At 46.3% G+C, this 26,901-nt stretch overlaps 5 protein-coding genes across 5 annotated transcripts; 4 read left to right on the top strand and 1 right to left on the bottom strand.

Annotated features, from left to right (window-relative positions):
* The first annotated feature begins 563 nt into the window (after positions 1-563).
* HER10_EVM0006706 (uncharacterized protein) lies at positions 564-1,915 on the top strand. Its single transcript, XM_035476285.1, has one exon. The coding sequence runs from the start codon at positions 639-641 to the stop codon at positions 1,671-1,673; it is 1,035 nt and encodes a 344-aa protein (XP_035328122.1). The 5' UTR covers positions 564-638; the 3' UTR covers positions 1,674-1,915.
* Positions 1,916-4,396: 2,481 nt separating this feature from the next.
* Positions 4,397-6,389, bottom strand: HER10_EVM0003031 (uncharacterized protein; the record flags this gene model as incomplete). Its single annotated transcript, XM_035472719.1, has 2 exons — positions 4,397-5,131; positions 5,190-6,389. The coding sequence occupies 2 exons, from the start codon at positions 6,387-6,389 to the stop codon at positions 4,397-4,399; spliced, it is 1,935 nt and encodes a 644-aa protein (XP_035327755.1).
* Positions 6,390-11,712: 5,323 nt separating this feature from the next.
* HER10_EVM0010767 (uncharacterized protein) lies at positions 11,713-13,565 on the top strand. The gene is made up of 2 exons (XM_035480216.1): positions 11,713-12,638; positions 12,694-13,565. The coding sequence occupies exons 1-2, from the start codon at positions 11,759-11,761 to the stop codon at positions 12,882-12,884; spliced, it is 1,071 nt and encodes a 356-aa protein (XP_035328466.1). The 5' UTR covers positions 11,713-11,758; the 3' UTR covers positions 12,885-13,565.
* Positions 13,566-14,472: 907 nt separating this feature from the next.
* On the top strand, positions 14,473-15,975 carry HER10_EVM0000665 (mitochondrial chaperone bcs1; the record flags this gene model as incomplete). Its single annotated transcript, XM_035470436.1, has 4 exons — positions 14,473-14,671; positions 14,756-14,927; positions 15,015-15,182; positions 15,246-15,975. 4 exons carry the CDS (start codon positions 14,473-14,475, stop codon positions 15,973-15,975), a joined length of 1,269 nt encoding a protein of 422 aa, XP_035327534.1.
* A 3,097-nt stretch (positions 15,976-19,072) lies between these two features.
* On the top strand, positions 19,073-19,864 carry HER10_EVM0004019 (uncharacterized protein; the record flags this gene model as incomplete). Its single annotated transcript, XM_035473679.1, has 2 exons — positions 19,073-19,716; positions 19,858-19,864. 2 exons carry the CDS (start codon positions 19,073-19,075, stop codon positions 19,862-19,864), a joined length of 651 nt encoding a protein of 216 aa, XP_035327849.1.
* Positions 19,865-26,901: the final 7,037 nt, after the last annotated feature.

Below are 26,901 nucleotides of genomic sequence, written 5' to 3'. Positions count from 1 at the left end.
AGGGGCTACAGCGCAATAGCGTTCCATATTGCCTGTGACGACGATTGGCACGAACCGCCTCTGGGCAATCCTCGGCGTTCTCAGGGTCGTACCACTTCTCTCCGCTCTGGTGTCCGCATGTGAAGGTGTACCTCCACGCTTGACACATATCTGCCGTATTGGGACCTAACTTTAATGGCGTAGTTACTGTTAGCTTGGAGACGGAGTAGAGCTGGTAAGTGGGCATGCTAAGTTAGCACCATTCATCATCACTAGTGCTGGGGGGATCACAGGGTCATATACAAAAGGAGACAGGGCAGATCCAGCCCATTGTATGAATAGACGCTCGCATATCGAATGACGAAAAGCGATACGCCGACATAAAGCGAAGTGGTCACAATTGGGGTCAGCGAGACGCCCAGGACCATTGTGCTGCGCCGCTGTCACGAACACACGTTTGCTCGCGTACAGTGCCGCTGCGGACATTTCAGTAAATGATGCATCAGATTTCGTGCACGGACCACCAACATGCAATTTTCTTTGTAGATAAACGCAGTAAGAACGGAAGCACTGATGCTGGATCCCCTCAATTACCTACGTTTTCTATTTAACCTACTTCTTTCGTCTTGAGTTCACCGCAAATCAGGAGAATAATCGCCATGAAGAACCTACTACGATATGACGTTGCTCTTTGGCAGATACACGAAACGGAAGACGATTGCGATCTCATCATTCGAACCAACAACGGACGAGCCTTTTATTGCACAATCTCCCCGTCGCAATTTCATCGGTCGCCCAGAATCACAGAGCAGTACTTCAAATGCCTCGAACTGCTGCGGTCTGGGGAAGACGAGCAGGATGATTTCTATGTTGAAGATGCTTGCGACTGGCTGTCCAGAATGTTCGAGCCTCTCATCACCCAGCTGGCGCCGCCGTCTTCAGTGCTTCCTAACGGTAGTCTGCCAACTCTATCCCAGTATCTTTTCCCCCCGCACATCGTTTGCGGCCTGGATGCCACCGACGATGTCCCACACCCGTATCAGGCAGAGAATCAGAATCATGGCTGGTGCAGCCCCGTTGTGGTTGCTGACGATGAGTTGCTTGGGAATCTCGATCAGTGGGCTCGGTCCTACGATCCCTCTGATATCGAGATACTGTACGATCGCCCCGAAGATGTCTTGATAAGACGACCGACTAAGGTTCTTGTTGATGCGGAAAATGGCGATAAGATCATGTGCTACTTCAAACACTTTGGACTCTCATTCGGTCAAGCGCATGCCAGGAGCGAACTCGCGAGATTGAACGAAATTGCTACGGCGCAGATACCTTCTGCCCCTGATGCATGGATCTGTCGCCTACACGGCATTGTTCGAGACGGGAACAACTTGATGGGCATGCTGTTCAATTGGATCGAGAAGAAAGGAGTGCTGTCAAGAGCAAGAGCAAACCAGAGTACATCCGAGATCAGGAAACGTTGGAGAACGCAGATCAGTACATCTCTGAAGCAGCTACACTGCAAAGGCATCGTCTGGGGCGATGCCAAGGCTGAAAATGTCCTGATCGATCAGGATGACAATGCCTGGATTATCGACTTTGGGGGCAGTTACACACCTGGATGGGTAGACCAGGAGAAAGCTGGGACGATGGCAGGCGATGCACAAGGCTTAACCAAAATACTTGATTTTCTTCGCTAAAAGAGAAGTTGGGAATAGATCATGCCACCATTGCCATATATGTGAGATGGGAAGTGAGGCACTCCAATGAAACGTTTTCATAGCACTACCTCCTGAATTTGTGCTCTAACAGGCGTCTGGGCGATCAAACAATAGCACCAGCGGCCCATTAGTGGACCGCAGCTACATGGCAATGTGCAAGAGTGCATACGGCCATAGGCGAGACCCTTTGGAAACCTAGCACGTCACTTCCAGTAGCCCCGACTCAGTAAGAGGCATGCAGCGGAACAGGTGCTCTGATGGAGGTTCAACTGGCTTGAGGCGAACACTTGGATTTCAAGTCCACAGAACCGCCTTCTCATGCCCCATATCCCTGTGGACATCACACAGCTGCATTTGATCACTGATCGTGTATGTACCAATAACACATCTTTGATACCTTCCTCAACCTGGAAAATCTCCAAGTTGGCTCTGAACTGGGCAGAAAATGCATTAGATTGCTATCATCTTTGAGCGTAGACAGGTCACTGAGGCTGCTTGTACTGTACGCACATGCGGAAGCTATGGGATCGCAAGCGCACCGCCTAGAAGTGGAGATGATTACGGTCGAGTGGGAAGGGTGTCGGAGGCCTTCGCACTAATAATGTTGGTCCAACAAACGGCCACGCATTTGCCGAGGATATCCGAATTGGCACGATGCGGGTACTCCGTTAGCAGTGGACCGGAGGTACCGACTGTAGCCCGGCTATCTTTTTCGTTCTTGCTGATTCATTGATCCAAGATACCGAACCTGATGCTACAATAGTTCTCTATGGCTTACTTCTGGTGATTCATCTACAGAGTGCTATGCGCTTATCTCCGCTTGAGGTTCACTTGAGAAACGCAGACCCCCTACCCAACCCATTTCCGCAAATTTGTGCTTTGAGGTGAGCCGCGTCAGCTCCATCCTGCTTTAACATATACACTTCCGCGCGTTTTCGCTCTAAAAAGTACTGCATAAGCAGAAGTCCGCAGAGGTAAAGCTGCTTACGTAGAATCTCAAGAAGTGGGGTAAAGTGCGGGGTAGATTGCCGGTGCACAAAGAAAACGGTGCACCAGAAGTAATGGCGGCTACGCTCTCCATATTGGCTCTTTTCAGCACGCTAGCAAAAGGTCTGGGCCATGCAGCCCGACTGCAACAGTCGAGTTTGGGTGCTCGACATGGTCAAAATCATAGGACGTTAGCCAGAAATAAGCAATACTAGAGGAGTCAAAACTGAACAATACGATTCGCTCAAGTACGGCGCAATCGAGACTCCGCTGCCAAATGGTTGTCTGTTTGTAGCTTATCGATCATTCGACTTATTGGTTGCTGCTGTGAAGGCTCGACCAACAGTGACATCGATGTGGATGCCAGTCACCGTGGCGGCAAGAGGCAGCCACATCGTTGCGTCCGTGGATCAGATGGTAGCTAGCCGAGAATTCGACGAGCCACAATGGGTACAGAACCCGGGGAACTACGACCGCCCTCAGCCAGTAGAAAGGTCGGATGCAATGTGACCATCACGCAGGGCTTGACGCGGTCCGCCCCTGCTATGGGCGTCCAATCGGATGATCCGCAGAGCTGTATGAGTGCTTCCCTCGTAAGGAAGTTCAGATGGGTCTTGCTTCACCTGAAGAGACGCCTTCTCAGAAAGGTGCCGCCGTAGTATTCTACATCGCCAATGAAGCCGCCAAGGTCGACGCGGTTACCCAAGCGTAAAAGAAAACGCATAAGCTGCGGGACGTTCACCGCGATGCGAAGCTACGTAGTGCCTTGCGTGACACAGTGAGTTGTAGTTGTATCGCGGTAGTGGATTTCGAGCAGGCTAAGATCAGCTACCGCCAGGATATCACTTTGGACTGTCTTCAATGCAGCGCGTACTGCGCCCTCCCGGAGGCACCACCTCTTGCCCTGCTGGCTTGTCGCAAGGATGTCGGTCGATGCAATTGTTTTAAGCCGGGTCATTACGATACTTATTGTCGAGCAGCAGTCAGACAGGCAGGGGTCAATTTGTGTATTGATGAGTATATCGAATGGATGGCTATGGAAAGGAACCCCATATCTATATAATGAGTGTACGATCCCCTTGTATAAAGATACCCTTGCTAGCCTTTCTCATACCACTGGTTAAGCATAAGTCAGGTCGCTCGAGGTGAAACAATTACCGTAGCGAATGTGCTGAGGCAGTCTGACACTTATTGTTCAAAGGTCTATCCCTACAGTAGTAGGGACATCGCTTTTTTTTCTTCTTTATATATGTATACCGCGGTTACTTATAATACACACATAATGAAGACGCGGTTTTGCTTATTACTCAAATCCCAGGATTTCTGATTATAGGCACATGTTTTTCCCTCAAAATACTAATATTGGACGGTTGCTCTATAGTGGTACTTACTAACTCCGCCGCCTAGGTCTTGCGCTGAAACGGCTCACTAGATGAAGTGTATATAAGGTGTTTTTGCGAACCCCTTTGCGTGATAAGGACATGACACCATGTCTGAAAGAAATGCCCGGAGGACTATCTGGTTTTGTAGATCTCGTCAGAGACCATGGCTCAGGAAAAGGCCTTACCTCAGACGCCTGCTAGTATGGGATTCAATCTGGGCAGCGGCGAGGGTTCATACCTCTGTTTCGTAAGTTGAAAGGTGGCACGGCCGATTGCAATGATCGAAACTACCCGGTTACATGGGAAAGCCCCCAAATGTGTCAGAGAAGCTGCCTAGTCAGAAGTTGTCCGCCGAGCTTTCCTTTTTGTGCGATCCCCCTTCTCAGATGGTTTCTCCTTGTCCCTGACCGAGTGCGGTTGCAAGTTTGAGAAGTGAGGTTTGCTGCCCAAGGTTTCTTTCAAATCCTCAAGGCTGGCTGCGATCTGTGTGGCATGGATTCTAGAATCGATTCCAGGCTCGAGCATCCGGAAAACGGTAGATTCCAGTATATCAGTCCGATCTAATTTGGCCCTAGCGCGAGCGACACTATCGAGCCAGCCTAGCAAGCGCTCACGAGCTTCCCCGTGTCGATTTGTCACGTTACGGATGAGCCAACCTCTTGTTGTCTTCTCCGGAAGAGTGATACTTCCCAGCACATAGAGCATTGTGACACCCAAGGCCCATACGTCGCCCGGACTCCCTCGTGTTCGTTGCACAATAAGATCAGGCGGGACATACCAAGGGGTACCACCGGGCAGCTCCTTCTCATCGATCGTCGTAGCTAGTCCGAAATCGAGAAGAACAGCGCCGCGCTCAGGAGAATAGGCGATATTAGCTGGTTTGATGTCATTGTGGATGACCCGTTGGTCCGCAAGATAGGCGAGGGCGGATGACGTGCCCTGGAGTATTCTTTGAGCGTCGCTTGTCTTGAAAGGCGAACTGAACCCGCGGTGGAGGGACGGGGGAAGCTGCTCGACAAGCATGGCAAAGACGCGGCCGTCGAAGGCCTTCGGGGAGATTATGTTTGGCTAATGGCCGTTAGCAGAGGTCGAACAAACCGGACGTTTTCGGGGCGCAAAAATACACGTGATGTAGCTTTTCCAGGAACGACTTTTCTCGTTTCCAGATCGATGCGCATCTTATCAGGTCTTCGGCCGTCTTGCCTTTGTACCTGATCACCTTCGCCACAACCTTTTCCGATAATGCCGAGTGGCGGCCAGTGAAGAGACTGGCGGACAGCGTATCAGCGATTCGCTTGAGCCGATGAAGTCTGTAGGTGGTCTGATTGCCGCACCTAGAAATCCCGCCGGCCTCTCTGTCCAGGGGCAGATAACTGACCTCGTCGTCCTTGACCTGCTTAGAACGGACGACGGCAACTCCTCCATCCGAGAGGTCTAGAAGTGGTGTACCGCCCGCTCGAGCAATCTTCCGCGAGGTTGGAATGGCGGGACCGAGGCCTTTAGTAGTTTCGGTAACGGCGGCGTCAGTTGATTTGTGTGTTAAGTCCGTGGCCGTAGCAAGAACAACTTCTGCCACGGCCCTCTCCCGTCTTCGTCGCTTTGCACCATGTTGCTCCTCGCCGGAGGCAAGGCGCTTGGCGGTAGCTGAATAGCTAGGCAGGCCTTCAAGTAAAGTGATGGTGAATTGCCTCCGCTGCATCAAGAAGTCGACGAGATGTTGCTCAGTCGTGAGGTTTTTGACCTCCGCCGAAATTCTCCACATACCGGGCTTGATCACCTCGGTCTGGTCATACGATAGACGCCGGCGGCTCGTTGGGGAATATAAGCTGGTGAGATAGAAATCTACACACGATTTGTTGACCAGAACACAGCTGTCGTCGGCAGGATCGTAGTAAACACTGCACCGAACTTGTAAAGGTATGAACCGCGTAGGTCTCGGGTCGCAGGGAGGGTCGTTGAGAGGAACACACAGAGTGAAGTTCACGTCGTGCGTGCGCTGTATCACACCGACCATGTTCCACCCGCCAACTTTGTGCGGCAAAGGAATCATAGCAGAGTCAGTGCTGCGCGGTTGGCGGCGGCAGGCAAAAATAAGACGAGCATCAGGCAACGAGGCGAGGGATGCGTTGGAAAAGGCCTCAATGATTTCGGTGAGCTCAAGACTGCCAGGAGTTGGTAATGTTGTTGCACTCGTTGCCGTGCAGGTCTCACTCTGCCCAGCCAACTGGCTGTTCTCTCGGTATTCTGCCTTGATCTGGTCTATGCGCCGCTGCAGATCAGCAGAGTCGCTAAAAGCCTGAGTTGATTCGCTATTGAGGGAACTCATCCTGATAATGAAGGCGAGCAGGTGAGGCAGTTTAGCGTTGGGGAGTTCTTTAAAACTCTGGTACAGGCCAAGGTAGGGTGTTATAAGTAGTCCTCGAGGCCTTGTGAGGGAAATGCCCAGCAAGGTACCTGCGCACCTGCATTGGACCAGAGACAGGGAGCGACAGTTTAGCGCCTGCGCCCAAGAAGAGCGCGCGCTCGCTTATCGGACGGGTCGCAACTACTGCCAAGGCTGGCTGATGACTGGATCATGTCATCCCTCGTGTACAAGAAATCCCCAATCTTAACAATAACACCTTCTCCACCGCCCAACCTCCAAACTGGCCATCCATCTTGTCGCAGAGTCCTTTCTCGCCACACATTCACTTTCCACGTCAATACACACATCAAACTTTGCACATTACCAGCTACTTCATCCACCCGCCCGTACATCTGACGAACACGATCGCCCGACCGGCAATTCGACCGCGGTCAACACCCAAGACAGAATCACATAATGCCCGCTTTCCAGCCGCCGAAAATGACATACGAGAAGAACAAGGCCTGGAGACGAATAGCTAAGCCTGACTTTCACAATCCAAAAATGATATGGGGTGACTACTGGCGGCGGTTCAATACCATCGCAGTCCCGCTCCTCGATGAGGACGCCTATTTCGCCGACGTTATGGCTGCTGCAAAACACGCCGAGAATCGTGGACACCTCGAGGAACTTCTCGCTGCGAAGCACGAAGAGCGCCGCCGAGATCTCGACAGTTTCGTACGCGACATCGCCCTTTCATCCATCAATCTCCGACAGCACTTTTCGTCTACAAGTACCCGCGATGCGGCACTCAAAATTGGCCAAACTGGCAGTATGGATAGCTTGATACAGTTTGTGTGTGGTGTTGTTTTCGGTTGGAGTAGGGCCGAGGATAAGCAGCTGATCCACGTCACCACTGCCGGCGTTACTAGCACGATTGGAAACGAACCCGATGCCCGACGTGATGGCGATGCGCGAGATGATGCTTTCGAGGATGGAGGCGATCCATGGGAATACGAGAATACATTTCCCCCCGAGTTATGCTCCTCACCTAGCTCGGACGAACAAGTGGGCGAACCATGGAGTCATCCTTCGCTGAGAGCAACGGTTTGTCACGATACGGACGAGATAACTTCGGAGCACCAATTTCAGCCATCATCATCGACAGGTGCGCATGTAAAATCAGTCACGTTAGCTGAGGCAATAGAAGAAAAAGGGGAGGGCTGCGCGAAACGGTCGCATAAATCGACAAGCACATCACCAAAATCGCAAACAACCCCCAGATTGTCATTTGGCCTACACCCCACGTTGCCGCGGCCGACGGACGGTTTGTCCGCCGTTGCCGCCACACCATTGTCGAAAGATTCTCGGTCAACCACAAGCCCCTATCCGGTACAGGCCACGTCGTCTTGCACGTCACATTCCTCACCGGAGCTTTCTTATGTCGAAGTAGTGGACGAATCCACCCCTCCGACAAGGGCAAGCATGCCTACTGAACCGGGAGACAAAAAGCAGGCGGGTCGATATACGCCAAGCGGAAGCGGGGCTATAGGGCGTTGCTCAACCAGAAAGCGATCGTTCGTTCACGAGAGTGATGAGGAGACTGTGACCGAGGAATGTCATCGCCGGAAGCGAAGGGTAACAACTAGACATTCTCCTGTTAGATTATCACCCCCTGTCTTTCCGGCCGGGTCGAATGCTAGGACTAGCGAGTGAGGTATGAAGAGATAGGTAGGCTTGCGTGATGGCATCAGTTTGGTTTTGTGAAGATAGTAAACAAGTATTGCCTACTTCGTGGTTTATGTGGGGCATGATAGCTGAATAGTCACGCATGGAGAGTCGCTACGTATCGCCGACCTTCCAATGTAACTAACCAACTAGGTTGCGGACAGGAAAGATGACCAAGCCACAGCCTAATGGCCATCACGGCATCGATAACGGATATTGCCGACACGGCGACCGTTCGCTCAGCTGCTTTGATCTGCATCTCAGAGGCAATCACCTGAGTGAATTCATGATGCTCAACGCCGAGGGAAGAAGTACCGCACTGCTCGACAATAATTTGATGACGAGGATACGGTGGAGGCAAACTTGTTTTGCGGCTGTCATTACGCTGCGGACCGAATCCGGACGCTGCGCGACGCTGCGCCTTGGGGACCGGAGAGGCAGAAGCCAGGATTTATTGCGGTAAGAGCTCGGTAATCTGGAGCATCCCATTGGATGCTGAATAGCTCCATTTTGTGAAGCTCTGAGGTACCCGCATTTTACCCATCACCCCCGCCCTCCGCAACCCGACTGGGGCACGGTCAAAACCTCCACCAGTTAGTCGCTGATGATGATGATGGCCCCAGCTATTGGCTGAGTTGAAAAGCCTCGACTCAGGTCAAGAGGTTTGGAAAGGCTGAAAATGGCTGTATGTACGCTTCGCCTGACAGTGCCGGACGGCGATCTTAGTGCCATCTTGAGCTTGCTCCGGGCTTCTGATACGATCATTATTTTGGACCTGTCGAAGAATCAGGCGGCGAATGCCTTTTTTCTAGTACGTGATGCCAGGATAAATTACTTCATAGTCTGATAAGCTAACCATGTGAAGCTAGAGTGTCATTGAAACAAGTGTTGGCCTTTTTGGTTGGGTAGCTTCTCTTGCATTCGAAACGGTTTATCAGCGCAACCAGTGTGCGATCAGTATGTTGCATTGAACAACCCCCCACCCCCCCCCCCCGCCCTCATTGGCCTATGGTAGAGGTTTGACGACGATACAATGGTCATCAATAGTATCATGGTGAGTGCCAGTACTATTGATGGTGGTGAACTGTGCACTGTTTTGTTCTTCTGAGCCGATGCTGAGTGTTGATCCAGAAGCTGGACTGTATTTATCTGCATATGGCAATTGGTATTGATCTGAAACGCAACTTTGCCGGTCGAGTCCTGGTTCAAAAGGAGAGATGACGCTGCTGCAATATGGGAAGCAGATTCCACTGTGGTTTTCTGCACCAAGTGCATAATCCATATTGTTTTGATCTGGCATGCTGAGAGAGTGGTTAGTGTAGTAGGGATCCGGCTGGACAGTCTCTGTATTCCACCCGAAGGGTAGTCTTCTGAATATTTGGGAAAGCACAGGGGCCAAAGTTAGATCGTCTAGTTAAAAAATGACAATCAAATCGTCCTCCGAGATATCGATGTTGACTAAACAAGTCATAGGCGAGCCGTGGCTAGCGACGAGAGTTTGAGTAGCTGTGCCTACCGCCCGGCCTGACGGGCCCATCCGCACAGCCACCTCGCCGGGGGAACGAGAGAAGGAGGCACTTGCTATATACCGAAATTCTTGTGGAGATGGAGCCTAGGTAATCTGAGTAAAGGGTTACCATGGAGATATGAACCTCACCCGTCTGCTAACTATTAGATCTATCCCTAAGGTTAAAAATCGCAAGGGCATCCTTATAATTTAAAATAATCGCTTGTTAAACTCCAAACGTAGTTATACACAGGATGGGCAGAGAAGCGGATGATTTCTGCTCGGATGCTTATCATTTCGTGTTATATTAAATATGTTGCCACTTGGCCGGTACTGCTAAATATACCGTCCTGTTGAATGTATAGAATCTGTTGTTCTTTGCCTTCTGTTGTCAACAGATTTCCGTCAGGTTGTCTCACCGCTACTCGGACAGTTCTGTAAAGATGAATATGATGCACGTTCATGCTGAAGCGTTTGAATTGAGACGATGAATAGGCTCAGGTTGGTATGTTGCTGGTCGAACCTTCGCTAGTAGAACCGGAGCGCAATACTATGTAGATGGCAACGGACAAACCTTCTGGTCTTATATCGTGGCCGTCTCGTATTGGCGATGGCCCATGTTGCCTACCTCACCTAATTTGAGGCTTGGTAGGGTAGTCGTTGGCCGAAAGTTAGCCCGCCAGGCCAAGACGAGCAAAGTCCCCATTACAGGGTGAAAGACATACAGCCATCCATATATTCATCCATCCTCCAATCATGCATCCACTCTTCCATTCATTCCTCCCTTCCAACGTCGCCCTGGTCTCCATCTCAGAATGGACAAGATCAGATGTTTCTTACCCCGCAGGCATCGTGAGGAAGCATTCTTTTACGTCTCTTTTCAACTTGCGTAATCCTTACCTTAAACCGCTGATAAGCATCTTTCTATGAATAGTTGCAGAAGACTTGAGAATCGGTTTTGACTCCATTCGGTGGCATGTTGTGTGTAATTAATGCATTGTCTCTTCGACTTGTTTGTTGCGAACTCAATAAAGGCCACATACTTCTTGTGCATGTAAATGAGGCATCACTATACCCATTGCAGGTGTATCTGAGTAGGATGACAAGTCTAGTGGTTGAGGTCAATTGACAGACACGTCCGGAGATTTTTCCGCTACTAGCAGAGACCTCTGAAGAACGTGCGCTGCGACTCGTACTAGAAATCGGATGATCTCTTGCAGCTAGAACATGGCTAGGCCGATGAAGCTGCGGCTTATAAGAAGACGGTGATCCCCGAGCCATTATCTCACTTGGCCCACTTGGACAGATTTCAGCGTCCTGAAAGCATATATTCCGTTGATCATCCGCTCCCAAAGTAAACCGACTGGCTCAGAAAACGTGCTGGCGCTGTAGGAATTGCACGAATAGATGAATTAGACATGATGAATATAATACGGATGGATACAGTAGATGTGCTAAGCACGAATGTGATGACACAATGCATGCGCACGACGAAGAGTTCTGCTAGGGAGCTGAGAGCCCTCGATCAAACTGGTAGTATCTGTCGGCTATCGGTGACTTCTTTATGCGCGCTGTGCTGCTTGTGTGATAACGTACCGCAACACTTTGCAAGGATAGACGTGATCTTTTGACGCTCGACAGTGGCTAGACCGATGCACTTACAGCCTGCGCAATGGCCACGTTTCTCAACCGTCAGGTCGCTGTTCCCACTCGAGTAATTCCAGAATCGTGGCCCACTAATCACTTATGTGTTGTCAATCGCATTCTGGATAATGAAAGATAGATGAATGGAAGGATGAGAATGGATAACTAGTCGCGAGATGAATGAATAGGTGGATACCATATACATGCCCTGACAATACCAAAAGCTCAAGTGACGCAGCCTCAGCACGGTCAACAAGGTGACGATTGGCAAACAGGGCTCTTTATTTGCGCCACTTTTCTCCAGCAAATAGGAGTTGAGCGGCTAAACGCCGAGGAACACATCCAGTCCGCTTCTTGTTCATCCATACAAACATTTATTCCCCGCTCATCCATTCTCTATTTATTCATCGTTCTACAACGTTTTCCACAGCCTTTCTCACTCCATCCTCCCTCTTCTCTCAAGATCCGTGCAATGGCTAGGCACATCAGCAACCTTACAATTTTCCTGGACCAGTATGAGCACGGATTTTCCGATGAAGACTTGAGCAGAAGACTAAACCGTACGGCTATCTTACTGCGCAATCCACCATACCATGCGACAGCTGCTCAACCAACGAGAAGTCGGCACCAATCAGCTCAGAAGTGTCTTTTCAACATACGAAAGCAATTCGGGGATCCAGTCTATTATCTCTGTCTATTTGTATCCACCATAACTACACTTTCCACTGAGCGACAGCAGTTCAACGACGCTCTAGCGAAATGGCCTGGTAAAGGCAAGATTCCAGTTGCTTTTACAGAACAAGCCGAAGCGATAGTCGAGCGGTATCGAGCAGACAAGCGAGCAGAAGAAGAACGGCCCTCTCATACGTCCCTTTCGAAACGTTCTCTGTCAACACCCCGTTCAACCCAACAAAGCTCGGCCGTGGACTCTGGAAAAGCGTTCAAACGAGCCAGGCTTAAGGGAGGGCCCAAGGGCTTGATGTCAGTCGAAAGAATGGTCGTGCACTCTGAGCCAGACGAGATGAATGACGATACCTCGCGGCCCGGCAGCGAGTTGAATACCGGGTACCGAGCATCGTCAGAAATACGAAATGAGTGCAGCATGACTTATCAGGACCTTTACATCAATGCCCGGAGCATTGTGGCTTCTCAGCTGGCCACTAGAAATCGTCAGGTCTCTCACAGGCCCGAGATCGAGGCTGCTGGGCGGGAGATTGGACCAGACCATCAAGCTGGTGGCCAAACTATCGCACGATGTGCCGAGAGTGATGACAGTGACGATGAAGAGGATCTCCCAATTTCAGCACCACTCAATCCGATCAATTCCGTCGATACATTCCAATCACAAGACGGTATGACGCCTTGCGCCCTCCTAATAATCGAAAACCATTAACGACTCTTGTCTAGATGAGCTACAAAGGGTATACAGAGCGACGGCAAAAGATGTCATACATGCACTCTCGCATCCCGAATTTAGTATGGAAAGTGAAGGTACACTAACGGTTCCTTTCATCAAAGGAGTTTCTCCATTTATCATGTTCCCAGTATCAGGCAAGGCAGCAATGTACTTAACGCATAGCCAGAAACGACTCATGTAGAACTCACTTCGGTTACCACAACTTCGGCGACTCTACATGGTCCGTAACAAACAAATTTGAGTCCAGCCTCCCATGGAATTATGACAGTAAATCCCTTGTACTCCATGCCAACCATATCAACTTGCTCGTCGTTGGAATCGTGAATGTAAACAGCTTTCCCTTCACCAGGCTTGAGGTGCATGTCTACCAGTAAAACAGCCGTATCCTGGCCTGGCACATACCGAGCCAAGTCGTTGAAGTCCTGCCATTTGGGATTTGAACACTTATGTCCGGTCTATTCCCAAGTGAGCGTTAATCACGTTGAAGTCCTGGGTGCACATACTTCCTTCTCGCACTTCTTGACGAGCTTGTGGTCTGACGAAGTCTTTGTGCGAATCTTTCTCATTCCATCGACCGTTATGGTATGAAGTAGATCTATCGCCACTCTCGTGTTGGGGTTTGCGCCGGCTTGAAATTCGGTATTCTCGTCAGGTATCGGGCAAGGTTTCGCGTTGGTTGTCGCGTTAGATCTTGAGTAGGGTTGCGGTAGCAATCAGAGAGGGAAACTTGAAGGATCTTTGCCAAAGGATAATGGTTAGATAAAGCGGTAGAAGCATTCGACAGGGCTTACCTCAAATGTCAGCGCGCAAGCATTTGTCCAAATCTTTCTTGAGGGGCAGTAGTTTTGTGAGTAGGTCACCCCACGTTGACGCCTGATCATGTCGCGAAGTCCCACTCATGACCGCGGGTTTACATAGGCCCGAAACTGCCCCATGTCATCCGACGTTAGGTTCCCCACCATTCATCCACTCATCCATCCATCCATCCATCCTTCCATCCTTCCATCCTGCATCCACCATCCATCCATCATCCACCATCCATCCATCGTCCACCATCCATTCGCAATCCACTCACTTGCGAGTGGATTCTCACAACGCGTTAGAAGCCCACCACTCTCTCGAGAGAGATTTGTAGCTGCATGAGAACGCAACATACGAAATGCAAGCTGGCAACCCAAAAGATAGAAACAATCCATGCCTGAACGCATTAGCATAGCGAGGAACGCCCAATTGCAAGAATGTGCCCGTTGGTGCCTCGACCAAGACAGCGGCCACAGCAAGATCATAGACAGATTCCCGACGAGCCCCAAGCGACGAACGAGCGAAGCCAGGATGCCGGGAATGTTGTCTAGGGATGTAGGTCGACGATTATTCCAGTGAAAGTCATGGCTGTAAATCGGAACGCTCCCGGTGAGACCAGCTCTTGCCTGACAGCAGGGGGTTAGCATGACGCCTCCTTCAACATGCTGTGGCCAGACCCAAGCGCCGCACGCTGCATCGAATCTTATTATTAGGCTTGCAGCTTCTTCATGGTGAGGTTTGTCAGGTGTTCTCAAGACAGAGCTCCAAATATAAAAGAGCAGCCGTTTGCCCAGTTCTGCAGGTGAACGCCCGCACAACAGTGCTCTCCGAATCTCAACTCTATTCACAGCTCTTGTTCCTGCTATACTACTGTTCAAAATCGGTCAATAGGTTGATGCTGAACTATAATTACCCTTAGCTCGTCGACTGCTACCCATTTTTTGTTAGACACTTCTCAAATCGACACCATGCACCACACGAGTTCTACTGGGGTCTCCGTAGTGGACATCTTCTTCCCTGGCTTTACCGGCGCCATGGCGGCGCTGAACCAGCTTCTCAACGGCACGCTGGACAACTTTGCCACAATGTTGTGCGTCTGTGGAATGCTCATCGTTGGTGGCAAGTTCATTTGCAACACCGTGGGAGGCTTCGTAGATACTTACTTAAGTTGGTGGCCCTTCCTTTCCAATGCTTCAGCACAGTATTAATGTCCGACAGCATGTAGAGCCGACGTTCACGATCCTGACGAAGGATACGATATGCTCGAATGCTGGGTCTCTTCCCAAGACTTTGCCAAAGACGCTCGTTCATCCCTTGTCAGCGTCGACGGCAGGCGAGGACGGGCTATGTACTATCCAGACTACAACACTACGACTAAGAAGCCCCTTCGATTTACCCCGTGGAGAAAGCAATTGTATTTTTGGTACAAAGGACATTTACTCTTTCTATAATGCACGCAGAACGAGGTAGCGTTGTTTCCTCGTAAGACAATGACTGTTTCTTATGTTAGTGGTTCCTCGCAAATTCTACGAGATCTCATGGGCGAATGCCGCCTTAAATACCTAAAAATCTCACAAGACAAAACTTCAATATTCGAACATTATAATAATAGCTGGAAAAGAACTATGACCCAAGAAATCAGGCTAATCAAAACCGTTATTATAAAGGAGGAGTTCAAGTAAACGCTCCTGGACGACATTCGCGCCTTTTTCAACCCCAATTCTCGAGCTTGGTATGCCAGTCGCGGGCTACTATACCGAAGAGGTTACCTGCTATACGGTCGCCCGGGGACTGGAAAGTCGAGCTTTAGTATGTCTATTGCCGGCTACTTCGGTCTCGATATTTATATCGTTAATCTTGCCGACATTAACAATATACAGCTTAGTGCCTTATTCACCGACCTTCCCCAGCGCTGCGTCGTTCTGCTCGAGGATGTTGACGCAGTCAGCACTACACGAGCTCGAGATACTGATAACGATGAATCTGATCTGGGCTCAGACGTATCACGTAGCTTAACAAAGTCTCATAGATCTCTTTCATTATCTGGATTACTTAATGTTCTTAATGGCGTGGCTTCGCAGGACGGTCGTGTCCTTATTATAACAACGAACTACATTAAGCACTTGGACGACGCTCTAATACGACCTGGCCGCGTCGACAAGAAAATCGAGTTCGGACTTGCCGATGCTGAGGTGATTCGGAAGCTGTTCTGCACTGTTTTCGAGCACTCGGAAAAGGAGATGCCTGATGCCGAGACCCGAGACAAGAATAACGTAGGTGTGCAGCAGCTGGCAGTCAAGTTTGCGAGTGTCGTGCCGGAGTTGCAATTCAGCCCCGCTGACATCCTGTCGTTTCTTCTTGCAAACAGAGGCTCGCCATCGAGCGCCTTGGCCGATGCGGAAGGGTGGTTGCTCAGAACCAGGAAGGCTGGAACACTCAGGCGATGTGATTCTTGGGGTCAAAGTGAGTGATCGTGAAACAAATGAGTTGGGATATTCATCATGTCATATTTCATAGCTCTGGAATGGAATAAGTCATTTGGTCACGAGTTGTGGCACGCGGCAATGGGCATAAGAAGTGTAGTAAGGTGGCTTAATCTATCAAAGTTGACATAGACAAAAGAAAAAGGTCCTTATTCGAGATGTCAGTGATACATACACACGTGATATAGCACATGACGGACATTTCGTGGGTTGTGGTTCTGTGCTACGTAACACATTTTGTGTCCAAATTCTTTCTGGGTCCAAGCCCAACCAATTGGATGAGTGCATGAGCCACTGTTATGGCCTACACCGCCTTCCAGATCCACTTTGCTATCGACTGCCCGAACTACAGCACCTCTAGATTACACAATCCATTCAGCTCTACGACCATTGAGTTTGCAACATACAGGAATGAATGCATATGAAAAGGTAGCACAAGTAGAAAAGTCGCACAGAAGAGACTTGTTTAGCCGTTCTGTGGAATAGACCAATGGGAAACATACTTCATAAGCCCTTCTTGCTTGGGATTATTACACTGAGCTGCAGACCAACAGCGCCTTGTCTTCCAAGCCGCATCGGCGCGTCGATTCCAACTGAGCTCATTAGCTAGGAGGGTCCGGATATCTGTCTGTGGGGGCACAGCTGTGGGATACTGAGCATCTATCACAGCCATGTCCTCGACGTTGCTTGCAAGCGTATCCGACCCCTTATTGCAAGTCGTTGAGACCCGCTCGGCGAGTTACATCCAACCGGAAGAAGGGTCGATAGGCACGGCCCTTTTATTAGAGCACAATTCCACCGCAAGTTGGCCAACCAGAGTGCCGGTCTGGGACGCGGGGAACCAGGAGTGTCCGTTTCGCCAATAGGTGGCTTGCTACTAGCGCTATGCCGAGCGGATCAACGGCTTTCACGAACGACCTTCCGGTTCCGTTTCGTGGGAAAACACCAAATACCTAGGCGATATGGGCTTGCCAATAATGTGGGTCCCAACCCCCATAAAAGTTCAGTACCTTATACTTCGTCCATAGCATTATCTCGTTTGTAGTGGGAAAGCACCCATGGGCTGATTCAGACTCTTTGGCTCAAACATAGACTCGATACTTGACTCCATCCAATACCAACATTCTAGCGGGTCAGTAAACGGCAGGGCGCCTGTTTGACAAGGACGCTCTTTCGATCAAGCAAGCTCGCGCAGGCTTGCGGATCATTCTGCTGGTTTCCAGTTGCTATGGTGAGTCGTGCCAGCTCCTGCATGTTGGTCACTCGCATTTCACCCTTCAGCATTTCCGCTTGTCGAGGACGTGGCCAAGTCCAGCAGATTATTGGTCAAGCTCTGTGTGCATGAATTGGGAGAGAACGTGGCTGATCTGATCTGTTCAGAGGGATGTTAGCAACTCTGTCACGAATTGTTTCCACTCCTCCCTGTCAACAGCTCGTCACACCTTCAGCCCCGACATGTAAATTATGACCAGCCATTGTCGTCACAGTGCCTGGCGTCCATACCAAGGTAACTGCTGGGACCAACAAGCCAATCAAACAAAGTGACAGGCTGTCGCAACGCGATTATTTGGTAGCGGAGTCTTGATTGCGACGTATGCGAGCGAATCAGATATTAAGTCGCTTATCTAGCCAACCTCCCCGTTCCAAATTTGCTTGTTACAGGGTTTTCCCTCCGCACGTCCTCTGGTACAATCTCAAAACGCTGTGGCATACAAGGGTAGCGGTGCGTATGCATTGGGTTCTTGGTCCACCGTTCATCTGTACTCATACTTCTCGGGCCCACGGCATTTCTGAGCCGATCATGCATGGACAAAATGTGCTTCTCCAAGTTTTGGCATAGACAGAATTCACCGGGCAGATGTACATGAAAGCAGGTTTGCTCCCATATAGTTCTATGCAAGCAAGATTTCTGGAGAACAGAAGTGTAGAATCATGTGTGCTTAATGTAACATGGGGCTTGTGCAGGCCATCTCAAGTATGCAAAAGTAGGCTGGGGGTCTGCTCGTCTACAAAAAGCTGTCCCTCGCATGCCATACTGCTTAAGGGCCCTGGTCGTCTCCAAGCAGTACATACGAGTTGCAATCAATTGTTAGGTCAGAATGAGTATCAGAGGATGCAGGCAGACCATATAGAAGGATGCTGACCAACTCCCACGCGATGTTAGTGAGTTTCCGCCTTGTATGGCTTTCATCCTTGTTGACCCAACACTGATAGAGTGTGGCAAGTCTAAAAGAAAATAAGTTCATAATGCATCTGACCTATATTCCACCAACTAGCCCCTCTCGTTGCGCACTTCACCTTAGTCCCATGAAATGCCAGATTACCTTGCCTCGTGGACGAAGCTACGGCAATAGATTCCATGACGGTGCTTAGGCCATCTCGAGAGTAAGCACTCCCGAGACTGTACCATACCCGACAAGGAGCCCGGCCTGTTTCCCAATCTCAAGCTATAACATTGAGCTTGGTTGATGCTCAAGGTCTTATTGGCTCTCAGGAGACTTTGGTTGCCGGACGACGCGGGCAGACGTGGTCGCCTCACTTTGACGCCGTCCTGCAACAAAGCCGGTAAAACGCACGAATGGTGGGCCAAGGACCGCCGCCATTGCAGGTAATGCGTTGCTTGACTGGCTCGATCGCCCTTTGAGAAGACGTCACACCATGCCTCGAGAGACGTGGCACTCTGTAACGCGAGAAGTTCATGTGCCAGTGTGCTGCACTCTTGTTAATGCTGAGCCAACTGCATCATGTAGGGCGCAGATTCAGCACTTTATTGCCAATATGCATAATCGTTGCAGTCGCCTGTAGGCTCTGAATCCTTCACCCAATACTTTCCATCCTCCTCAGCCATGTCAGGTCGTTCGCTGGTTGCACCATCAATGTCGAGCCTCAATAGGCAGTGGTGAAGCTGACATTCGCGGAAGAATGAAGCGAAGGGTGATCCGGACTGAGCAGACGAGGTTTTGAGTTGATAAGCCGTAATGTGTGCACAACCGAGCACAATCGAGCACAACGGGCACCTTCCACTTTTTGCCTGTCTACTCCTCTCTTGGGCAACTCCTTGGCTAAAGGCCTCTTTGCCGCTACCATGACTCTGCCACCGGCCCACGATTCTCCGAAGGCGGACAAGACCACTCACGGCCAAGGACCTGAAGGTGTTTTCGATGAGTTCATTTCTGTCCTCGGAAGATTCTGCACCGAGAGCGGGTTTCAGGGTCTGAAGGCCATGATCTCTGATCATGACAGACTTCGAGAGGAACTCAATGACACGAGGACCGCTTTCAGCAAGAATCTCGAAAAATTGACCCAAGTAATCACAGATCGAAACGTTGAGAAAGAGGTGTTCCAGAAAAAAACTGACGATCACAACAAATATTACAAAAAGGTCTTGGAGGAAAAAGCAACGGCGTACCGGAAACTTAAGACTGAACAGGACACTTCCACGACGTGGAAGAAGAAAGCTGAGCTCCTCGAGAAAGACGTCGAAAGAATCATGACTACCAGCAAGAAACATGAGGCTCGTATCACGGAGCTTGATAGCATCATCAACGGACAAAAAGGCCAGCTCAAGGAGGCCAAAGAGGAAATCGCTACGCTCAAGAGCAAGTTGCAGTCCACCGATAACCAGCTAGGCACCAATTCGAAGGCTTTAGCAGCCGCAGAGAGCAAGCTCGCAACAATCATGTCCTACACTGCTGTGATGACATCTTTGAGAGATGTCAAAGTGGAAATGTAGGCACTAATCTTTTGAGCACGGTATTAAGTATGCTAACTATCCATGTCAGAACGGGTATCCTTGCCTCGTCATTCAAAGACGCATCAGCCTTGTTTTGGGAGTTCCTCGGTCGTGATATCGACGAAGACCAACTACAGGATCTGAGTTTTTGGGATCGCGTTAGAGATCACGTAGCCATACAGCGTGCAATTCCCATACCGGCCTCGAACTCAACCCAAGCGAAGCAGATGAGGGCAACCGCAGGCCTGATCATCTATGCTAGAGCGCTGACCAGATACGTCTTCCGGCCAACGTACTTTTCACAGGACAGTGATGCCAAAGAGATGTTAGACGCACTGCCTACGACGAATGCCTTTCAAGACACACTTGTTCGAGCCGTGCTGCTCGAGGTATTGCCGGACAAGCAGAGGATGCGTCAAGACGCTTGTGCCGAGCACGTGATCGAGGATGTGATGGCGGCAATAGTTGGCTGGGTAACGGCCGATCGGCGCGTGGCACTGAGATCACGTCTAAGCAACCTTACAAGCATGCTGTGTGGGGCTTGGCAACGTGTACAAAGGCTACACGAAAGAGTTGAGCCATGCTTTACCTTCGAGACCCTGGACGATTGGCAGCAACTGCCGCCATGGATAGACACAGTTCCCTTGGCCAATCGCGTAAAGGTATCACCATCGCGTCAGGAAAAAGGAGGGCATCAGCCACTGCAGGAAACCCCGAAGCTGGTGGGGTTCTCGACTCAAGATATAGTCAAGGTAGTGTGGCCGGCTTTCCTCAGTGTCGGCCTCGAGCAAGCTGCGGAGGAGGAAGAGGGAGGCGTATCAGATCTCGTGTGCCATAGATACGTGCTTACGCGTACCGGGGTCCAAGACGCCGTAGACGAGGACACGCCGCAGAGAGCCATACAAAGGGCTATACGTAACGGTAATACTATAGCTCAAAAAAACAAACGCGATTCGGCGGTTTTTTTATCCCATAGAGCCTTCGACAGATCGGACGTCAAGTAATCCGCCGCCGTTAAGGAGCCAACAAAAATAAATAGACTATAAGATACGATACTTTACTAATTAGCTATAAGTAACAGGGTTCAAGAAGAAGCTTCTCCAGATTACATTTATTCACTTCAGATTAAAATACTATACGACCTATCCTAAACATAAGACCAAATAAAAATCGCCAATAAATATATACTAGGACTCCTATTTAGGAGGAATTAAACCCGTTTGCATTTAATAGCCAGGTCAAGCTAGTTAACATCCTATCTCGTATCGGAGCACTCCATCCCAATGGAAGTGCTATGCAGAGAAGCTCTAAGGGGGAATATCAGTATATACCTAAGCATAACCGCGGTACCAAAAAGCCGAGGGCCAAGCTATTTATCATAAAAAAAATAGCTCAGTCACTTTCCGGCTCCTTTCATATACATCCTAAACCTACTCGCAAACCTCCGTTCATACACCCAAAGCCCGCGCGGACCTAACCATTACCATTTCACGCTCAATCATAAAAAGTACTTAGTCAACAACTATATATCACCCTAGGGGGTATAATATCCGCCTAGCTAATAGGCCACTGGTTTCTACCGCCCATATCTTCTAAAGTTACCGTTCTAATAAGTTCATAAATATATATATATCGTTATCAGTATTTATTAACTCGACCTCAGTACTCTTAAACACAAACTTCGGTCGCTCTAGTTTAGGTTTAGGTAGCTCGGACACGCCCGCCAACTTAGGAAACTACTATATTCATACCCGTTATAAAAAAAGCGTTAAACGTATACCCTATCCAATACGTACATTAGTTAAGCTTTCAGAAAAAACACTTTTTAAACGTTCAGGATCGTAAAAATATAGCTCTTACCCAGCAATAATACGTAATTCAAGTCTTTATTAATATAGACCAGAAATAGGTCCATTTTTAGGCTAGGATATTTAAAAGCGTTTAATAAGTTTCGATAATAGTCGTAATACCATTTACAAAGCCCTCTCCTTAAACTTAATAATTTTATCTTCATTCAGGCCCAGTATATCTTCTAACTTCTCAATAACTAAGTCAGAGTATTCGAAAATAATTTCGTCATCGTCACTATCGTCGCTATTACCTTCCTCTTTAAGCAAATAACTAATACTTCTAAGTTAAACGTCATAAAAAACGGCAAAGTAAGCTAGTATAGACCAGTACCGGTTAGTTTAGGGGTCCCTTAAATAATAAAACTTATTCGCATTTCGAGGAAATTATAAGGGTTCTAGCTCGACGATACTATATCTAGGTGTTACGGCCAGCTAGTCGTAGTGAGTATGTTAGCAGAAGTTGAGGCTGCGATAACTAAGTAAACAGTGTCGAAGTCGTGATAGCTTCCTGAAGCTATGTCTGTAAATCGTAAGGTGGGTAGGGTCGGTGATCAATCGTAGTCTTGTCAGAAGGGGTTCTCAGTGAAGATAGCTGGAAAGCGATCGTAAGATCTGATACTAAGTTGATTGCTGAAGAAGCTATGGAAGTCTGTCCTTGTGCCCGGCTCAAGTCCACACTATATACAAGTCTCGTTCCTGAACATATTCTTTGTCCGTATGTTTACCCAACGGTTCCGTGTTCTGAAACATACGGGTTCCGTATCGAAAGGACGGACCCCGTATCTCGAACGTACGGAGTTCCTTATCTCTTATCGTCACGTGACTTGTCCCATAGTTCTTCCGTCCCGAGAGGAGTCGCCCTGAGTTCGTGTTCCCGCATATATGGTGTGGTAGCCGCCGTAGGTCCTGTGGGGCAGGCCCTGGCCTTGTCATGCGTGTTGGGTCGTAACACTAGGGCAATACATAACAACAAGTTAAATAGGGAGGGTTAAATTCTTTAAAATATTATTCCGCGTAAAAGCTTAAAAGCGGCAAATCTTAATTTTAAAGTATTATATCTAGACTATAACATTATTTCTAAGCTCCTTAATATCAGCTTTTAACTCCCGCTTAACGTTATCGACAGAGTATTAAATAGAAGCGAGCTCCGCATTTAAATACTCATCCTCAGAATTTCGCAATTCTATATAGTTATCGTAAGAAAAGTAATATAACCAGTATTTATTAAGAGAGAGAGAGCTAATAGGCAACTCTACTATAATAACGGTAGTAAGAATATTAATAAAAATAATTATCTACGACAATTAGGACGGTCTAGTTATAGGCGCTATAGGTTTTATTAGGACATACCTTAATAAGCACTCATATTAAGAGGAGGTAGGCTATTAAGTACTTATTAAAGAAGTTATAGGGCAGATATTAAGCTCTCATTAGCTATCTTCTCCTTAGCTAAATAGAAAATAATATTACTAACCATAACCGCCTAGAACTAAGAATTTTCGCTTAAAGCCTAAGTAATAATATTATAAACGTTTGTATGTAGTTTACGAAAGCTACGATATATTATTATTATAATCGCACCTATCCCGTCCCTCCCTTTTCTAATTATAGTCCTTAAATAGCTATATTTCGTAATACCGGGGCAGCTTTTGCGCTATAGTTAAGAACTATATTCTAAGGGGACCTTAGTTCGTATTAAAACGCTAACCTCGGGTAACTACCTAGCTATAATACATTGTAATAGTATAATCTACTTTATAAGTTACTAATTATAATATCATTTCCGTACTAAACAGAGAGGTCCGAACTTATATTCCTCTAAAGTACATAACAGGCTACTAATAAATATCTATATAAGCAACTAATAAAAAAGCGCATACTAGTATATAAAGATATAAATAATATTTAGAACAGTACTAACCGAGATAGCTACTAAAAGTACTTATACCAGATCTAGGACTTAATTCCGTACGAGGTAAGGGCTAAGTTAACGCCTACGCCAAAAGGGCGCTTTAACGCATTATACTCATTAATAACGCTACCTCCCTACGCTTACTATAATCTAATACTTAGGAACTATATATAGTAGCGAGAGTAAAACTTTAAACAAATAATTTAAAAGATAATTACTATCCTATCGAGTGCTACAAAAGCGATAGTATATTAGTCTCTAGCTTTTTTTTAAATCTATTTAGAAACGAATTTTTTAGTTCGCAAAGATAATAGGAATAAATTAATAATATAGTTTAATTTACTATTCCCCCGTATTTATATATATTATCGCCTTATAATACTCAATAGGATAAATAATATTTAAGCAAAGTGGGTATTACGCTTAATCTTTAGGTATTCGGCTTTTAATAGGCTAGCCTTTTTTATTTAATACCTAGGAGCAGAGTCCTATTTAGCAATATAGCTAGCTTATATACTAGTAACCCGGCTAAACTTAGAATCCTAGATTTAAAATATATAATAAAGCCCGCAAAGGAGATTACAGTTTAATAACGTAAACGTTAATCACAGTTCCGAGCCCGGAGCGTAAATACTTAGGTATACAATAGCTAGCGAGGTACTAAACTCTTAAGAATATTCCCACAAAATCTATACGAACGTACCGCCGGGCTCTATCTATAAGCTACTATAGCAAATTATAATTTCGTATTAACTATTTTAAGCAGTACGCATTTCGTAATACATAATAAGGCAGGCTTACGATAAGAAATATTACTTCTCTTTACGTCACTATAGTTAGGATAATTAGAGGCTAGTTATAATGCGAAACGCAGACTTCTATTAGCTTCGATCGCGCTCTTTAATTTTACATTATATACGGATCATACTCCAAAGTATTTACTCAGATTACTTTAGTCCATAACTAGTTTAGTACGTAGTATAAGCTAAACACTAGCAAGGGATAGTACTATAACGAGTATATTACTTCCTCTTTATAAACAACTCTATTTTTCTAAGCTCGACCCCACACGAGCTAGACCTAGATTTAATCTTACTATATACTATCCGCTACGCTTAATAGTAGGTAATAATAGCTATTAAAGTCAAATATAGATACTTCGAGTAGCTTTTAATAAAGTGCCCTAACTCGTACTGATACTATCCTAACCCATAATTTGTTTATAAATAAGCTACTATAACTATTACCAGAAGTTTAGGAAGGCCTATCGTACTAGTATTAGGCTTCTTAAATATTAAGACTATTTATAAAATATAAGGTCAGTTAACGTAAGTATTATAGCTCCTAGAGTCTGGGGCTATTTATAGATCCTATCTTTAACTAAGCCAGATATCGTAATATTTTAGATAGCTAAAACCCGCCCTAAATATTAATTTTAGAGGTGCTTAATTATGGATTGCTATTAACGCTACTAATACTAATTCTAGACGTTACTAAATAATAAGAATTAGTTAACAAAAGCGATTAGGTAAAGCTTAGTATAAATAGTAGCTTACGGTACTATAGTAAAGTATAGGATAGGCTTTTAGTAATAATAGTAGCGATTAATAGGTAAAGAGTAGAATAGGACTTTATAGCTAGCGAACGGGGTTTAGCCTTTATCCCTACATGTTAGAATATTTGTTTTTACTTACAATTACTATTTCGGACGTTTTGCGTTTATATAGTTTAGTAATATAATTAGTAGACCTATTTCGGAGCCAAAAGGATTATAAATATTATAAAGATAGACTCGCTAGAATAATTCCCCTATAGCTAAGTTATTATTAGAGGCCCTGACCGATATGCCGGGTTATATATATTATATTATACGACTTTATCTTATATAAACTATAGAGTTGTTTTTGCTACGGGGTCGTAGAGCCGTCTCTTACTTATTATAGGGCCCAACTTTTTACGGAGCTAGTGCATAACGTAAGTACCTTGATTTGCGTAGGTATTAATAATACTATCCCCTCTGCGCTTCTAATAATACTTCGAGTTAGTATCTACTTACTAGCAAGGAATTAAATACGGACGAGACCCGATTAGTACTTTATTAGTTTAATTACTTATTTTAAAATCAAATACTTTTATTACTAAATAACTACTATCCGACCGTAAAAATTAATATATTATTAACGGTTTTCGGTTACGTTATTTAAGCTAGTTATATTATATGCAATGTTATTTACTAGTTGCGACTATAGCCAGTAAAATATAATTAAACCTAACTTTTTAAAACTTACAATAGACCCGGTTATTATATACGTATACCTTAAGCCATAACTTAATAAATAACCGCAGAAATAATCTTAAGTACGTAGTTTAGTTATAAACCTTATTTTTTCTAAAAATACCGCTAGGTCTTAATGCATTCTTACGATATAATTCGGGAAATAATCTTTATTATAATATATATATAGTACTAAGCTATCTAAACGCACAGTCTAGCTACGTTATTACTAACGGACGTAATTTACGATACGATAAGGCGAGCGGGAAAAATAGTACTTACCGATTACAGAATATATCGTAATTAAGGGGAGTAAAATAGAGAATAGACTCGTACTAATAAGAATTAATTTTAACTTTGTTACCTATATTCTATATAATATATCATAAATAATTTCTTACGCTATAATACTATAAATAGATTAAGACGACTATCTGCGTCTTACGCTAGTTTTAGTACGCTAGTTTTAGTATATTAGTTTTAGTACGCTAGTTTTAGTATATTAGTCTTAGTATACTAGTTCTAGTAGGCAGGTTTTAGTATGCTTATTTTAGTATATTAGTTTTAGTACGCTGGTTCTAGTACGCGGGTTTTAGTATACTAGTTTTAGTACACTATTTTAGTACGTAAGTTTTAGTACGCTAGTTTTGGTACGCTAGTTTTAGTACGCTAGTTTTAATACGCTAGTTCTAGTATACTATTTTAGTACGTAAGTTTTAGTACGCTAGTTATATAGTATTGTGTATATTTTGTTTTGTTTTTGGAATAGATATTAATTTTTTTAATTTGCCTCACGAAGTATATAGTATTTCCAATTCTTTATACTATCTATACGCCTCTACGTATTAGTAAGAGAAAGAACTTATATAGCTATTAATAGCTCGTTACGGGCGTTTACTATGCGCTAACTCGACCTAATAGTTTATTTACAAATCGATAACCCTTATTAGATATGTAAAGAGGCTTACTATAGTAGTTTTTACTTTCTTAGCTAATAAGAATATATATAAAAAGAAAAGTATATAATATATATTTATAAGTATACTACGTTTCGCTAAGAAATTTAGTTCTATACGATAATCCGTATATAAAATATAACCCGTAGGGTTAATACTAAATATAAGACGTAATACAAAAAAGAAAA

Source organism: Colletotrichum scovillei, assembly GCF_011075155.1.
Source record: "Colletotrichum scovillei strain TJNH1 chromosome Unknown Contig00010, whole genome shotgun sequence".
Classification (NCBI taxonomy): Eukaryota; Fungi; Ascomycota; class Sordariomycetes; order Glomerellales; family Glomerellaceae; genus Colletotrichum; species Colletotrichum scovillei.
The sequence above is the reverse complement of the archived record's forward strand: the minus strand, read 5'-3'. Positions and strand labels throughout refer to the sequence as shown.